The sequence below is a fragment of the Carex rostrata genome, chromosome 29, assembly GCF_964058835.1.
Source record: "Carex rostrata chromosome 29, lpCarRost1.2, whole genome shotgun sequence".
Taxonomy (NCBI): domain Eukaryota; kingdom Viridiplantae; phylum Streptophyta; class Magnoliopsida; order Poales; family Cyperaceae; genus Carex; species Carex rostrata.
The window spans coordinates 2,262,274-2,266,610 of NC_135946.1; the positions used below are offsets into that span (position 1 = coordinate 2,262,274).

At 34.5% G+C, this 4,337-nt stretch overlaps 1 protein-coding gene across 1 annotated transcript; it reads left to right on the forward strand.

The window, feature by feature from the left end:
* The first annotated feature begins 1,639 nt into the window (after positions 1–1,639).
* Positions 1,640–4,094, forward strand: LOC144546140 (uncharacterized). The gene is made up of 2 exons (XM_078294667.1): positions 1,640–2,974; positions 3,114–4,094. The coding sequence occupies exons 1-2, from the start codon at positions 1,640–1,642 to the stop codon at positions 3,960–3,962; spliced, it is 2,184 nt and encodes a 727-aa protein (XP_078150793.1). The 3' UTR covers positions 3,963–4,094.
* The last annotated feature ends 243 nt before the right edge of the window (positions 4,095–4,337 follow it).

The following is a 4,337-nucleotide window of genomic DNA, read 5'->3' on the forward strand; positions in this document are numbered from 1 at the left end:
TTAAATTCACTTGTCAGTTGCTGATAACAAAAACAATGAAAAGATGAACTAAGTGCTCCCTTCAGTTGAGATATTTGGTGCACGTGATAGGAAGAACTACTATATATATACACTTAAGTTTGTCCATTTTTAAAATTATAATACAATCATAGTGGAGGCTTAATATATCAATAAATATTATATTATTAATCAACACATAAATGTTTTTAAATAGAAGGGAAACTAATAATTTTTAACACAATACGAGTATTAATACGGCAATAAGATACGTATCGGATACGGGTACATGACTACAAGTATATATGTTGAAATTTGTTATCTAAATTTTTTTGTTGCAACTATATATGTTTCTCTACCCCTGACAAAATTTATAGTTTCGCCACTGCGTAACGTGACTATCTTTCATTATTTTAGGCACATCTTTCACATCAAGTCACTTAAAATTTTTTTTATCACGTGCTATAACATAATGTGACTATCTTCCATTATCATGTGCACTGTTTTTGAGCTATATACAAATATAATAATTTTATTATTTTTACAAATAAACCATCAAAACTTATCATGTCATACATATGAAATCAAAATTACTAATATAAAATTAAAATATAAATATGCAATTAATTCCATGTAATAGTTTTTTATTAAGCAAAACATTCAAAATCACAAATATCTCTTCTAACAAATTCAATTCCTTAACAAAATAATAAAACATTCAAATAAAAAAGTAAAATATTTAGCATAATATTCTTCGTATGATATAATTTATTTTATATAATTATCTATTACCCAACGGGTACGAAATAACCTTTATCCGTACCCATACCGGTTTATCTAATGAAAAAAAAATACTAATTTAGAGTTAATCATTGAAATTTAGAGTTATTCTGTACTAGTGACTAATTTTTAACCGCGACTAATTTAGAGTTAATCATTGAAATTTGATTGTTAAGAGTGTTAAGATATGAATTGCGAAGAGATATTTTATCTCTTGTTAATACTACAGGGAAATTACTCACTTAAATTATGAGACCAACAAATTTTTTAGCTTTTTGATAAATTATTATAGATTAACATGCTGTCATTTGTTTGTCATGAAATTATTTTCTACTAGATTATACAATTATTATTTTTTCGATATATTTAATCAACTCTGTTATTCCATAGGCAAAATGAATAATAAAGCTAGGACACGACTAAGAAAGCTTGATAAATTTGTCGTCTTTTAAAATTATGCAGATCGATATATGTTGTATTTGATAAATAACAGGCTTGTTTTCTAACTAGTAAATATATAATTCTTAATAATTAAGCCGTTGTTGTAAAATTTGAACATGTCCTTTTATAAAATGAGCCGGAACTAAAATGGAAGATTTCCCTCGCAAAAAGTGTCTCCTTTGTTGTAGTGCATTATTTGTGTAGGGCCTATCCAAATCTTTCATGTTCTTGAAAGATTGCTATAAATATACAGGGCACACAATGATATTTCATTCAAACAAATGCTCAGCACAAACACATTTATGTTACCCTTAACTAGCTAAAGCTTAATTCCCTGAGAATTCTCAACACCATAAGAGAGAACACAAATCTCTAACCTCAATTCACAACACAGACACAGACACTAATAAAGAGAGCATACATGGATTCCAGTTCTGCACCGGTGCAGCCACCGGTTTCTGAGCCGATCGATAAAACCTTATTAAATATGGTACTCATGGATGTCTACACTGGTGTATCGGCGGTCCTGCTGTTTGTGACCTTTTTAGTTGTTGTTACACGGTTCAGGTTGTGGCATAGCAACTTTTTCCTAAAGAAGATCCCCGAGTTGGCCAACAACCCAGTCTATAGTATGATCATGCAAGCCTTGGGCTTTGTTGCATTATTGCAAGACAAAATAAATGACCTCTACTTGATTTGGGTTGTGATACTTATCATTGCATATGATAATGTCTGCACCATTTCATCCTATTCACTTCTCGAGAGAGCTGCTGATAGGAGGTCACGCGAGTGTGGCTCTCTATACAACAGTATCTACGCAATAGTAATATTATTCATATACAGGAAGGGTAATGAGTTTCATCACCAACTTTTGGTTCTTATGTTTTTAGTTCTTGCTAAGTTCTTGATCCAAATCGTGAGTTACATGTTTGCGGATAGGGCATATGGTCTTGAAAACAGTAACCTAGTTGCTGAATATATGAAGAACGAGCACAAACTGACCCACCCGAGTGATGCAACAGACCCTGCAAGCATGAAAGGGTACAAGTACCTTGTGATGGGTGAAGAGAAAATTGACTCCCAGATCAAAGCACCATACTACTCTCAAGAGGTTGATCTTAAAGATGATGGCATTGTTACCGTGGAAAGGGTTTGGGGTTGCAACAAGGGTCTCTTACACCCCTCTATTGATAAAAATGGGGGGATGAAAGATGTTTGCCTCTCATTTGCTTTGTTTAAACTTTTGAGAAGACGAAAGTTCAGGTATCCTGCAGCAGAGGCCCAACAACCAAAGACAAAGCAACTTATATTTAATGGGCTTCTCTCTGAGAAGGATAAAGACCGAGTCTTTCGGGTAATAAAAACTGAGCTCGGTTTTCTACGCGACTTAACTTTCACAAGGTATCCTGTTGGATTTGCATTTGGCTTTCCAGTATGGAATTTAGTTTTACTTGTCAGAATGCTTGGTGTAACTCTTTGGTTTGCAATTGAAGTGTTTAATGTGTACAACAGGAACACTGTCAATTCTTACCTTTTCGTTAACAATCACGAGATTGATAAACCTTTAACATATATGCTCTTAATCATAATAATATTGATGGAGCTTTTTGAAGTGTTCACATATGTATTTTGCGACTGGGCAAAGGTTACAATGATTTGTCGAAACGTCACAAGAAACTCTTCACTTGTTACAAATCAGCAGGTTTCCTCAGATGCTAATTCACATGAAGCACAACCTTGGCTATTTGGTCACAAGGTAAATATCTATCTCTCTCTATGTCCTTATGTGCTGTTAGCCTACCGATTTATCAAAATATTTAGTTACATGAATTTAATTTTTACATGATTTATTAATATATGATCACAAATTCTTAAACATTTCAACTTGTTACCAGGTTTTAGCACTTTTCTGCAAGCCAAGATACTTTCTCTCTATAAAGAATAACCTCGGACAATACTCGTTGTTGGAAAATTGCGGCAAGAACTACCTATACAGTTCCGGTCGGTGGTATTCACTTATTTCAACCTGTGAAGGGTCAAAAATAAATGCACCTCCCCCAGGTTTGAAAAAGGGTAAATCAGTTAAACTCAGCCTAGATGTGAAGGAAGCAATTTTTGACACTCTAGCACAGAGCCGTGGTGACTGTACAAATGGTAAGGCAGCTCTTCAAAGGAACAGGGCGATTGTTTTTGAAGAACTAAAATGGACACTCAATCTTGAAACACCAGTTCATACTATAATGGTGTGGCACGTAGCAACAAGCTTATGTGCAATTCCTCTGGTAAATGTCGGAGGCAACAAAGATATCAAGGTTGCAACTGACTTGTCCAATTACTGTGCTTACTTGGTAGCCTTTCATCCTGATCTGTTACCATTAACCAGCAATTCGGTGAAATATATGTTTAAGGAAATATTTGGTGAGACTCATAAGTTTTTCGGAGGGGTACGCAGAATGGATAAAAAGCACAGCATGTTGATGAACTCTAAAGATGGTGATCAGAAAATTATTCATCGGGGCTCGAAGCTGGCACATTCCTTAACTGAGAAAGTACGTGATGATGCTCAGAGATGGAAGTTGATGGCTGATTTCTGGTCAGAGTTGATCCTGTACATCGCTCCATCAGGATCTATCAGGGCACATATTGAGCAGCTTAGTAATGGCTCTGAGTTCATCACGCATTTATGGGCTCTGTTATACCATGCGGGGATCATTGATACCAATAATGAAGAATACCACCCTTAGAAGTTGCTGAGACGAAGGGAAATCATCTTGGAGTTGTGCTTAAAATTACTTGTATTTGCAGTTGTTGTTTCTGTTTTTTTTTTTTCAGCATTGTGTGTGTAACTTATGTACTGGTGTCATTGTGTGCATTTACAAATTTGTACAACTTATGTACTGGTGTCATTGTGTGCATCAATAAAGTCATGTGTGATTTTAGTTAGAAGTTGTAATTAGTTGCGATCATGATTCATGACTATATTCTATTATATCAACGTATTCTAGTGCCCTTTCGGATTAAGCCTGTTTAGACTTATTGAGCTTTCTAGCAAAAGATAAAAGAAACTCAATTTTTGTATCTTGATTCTTCAACTCCCATACTGGCCAGATCTACAGAAA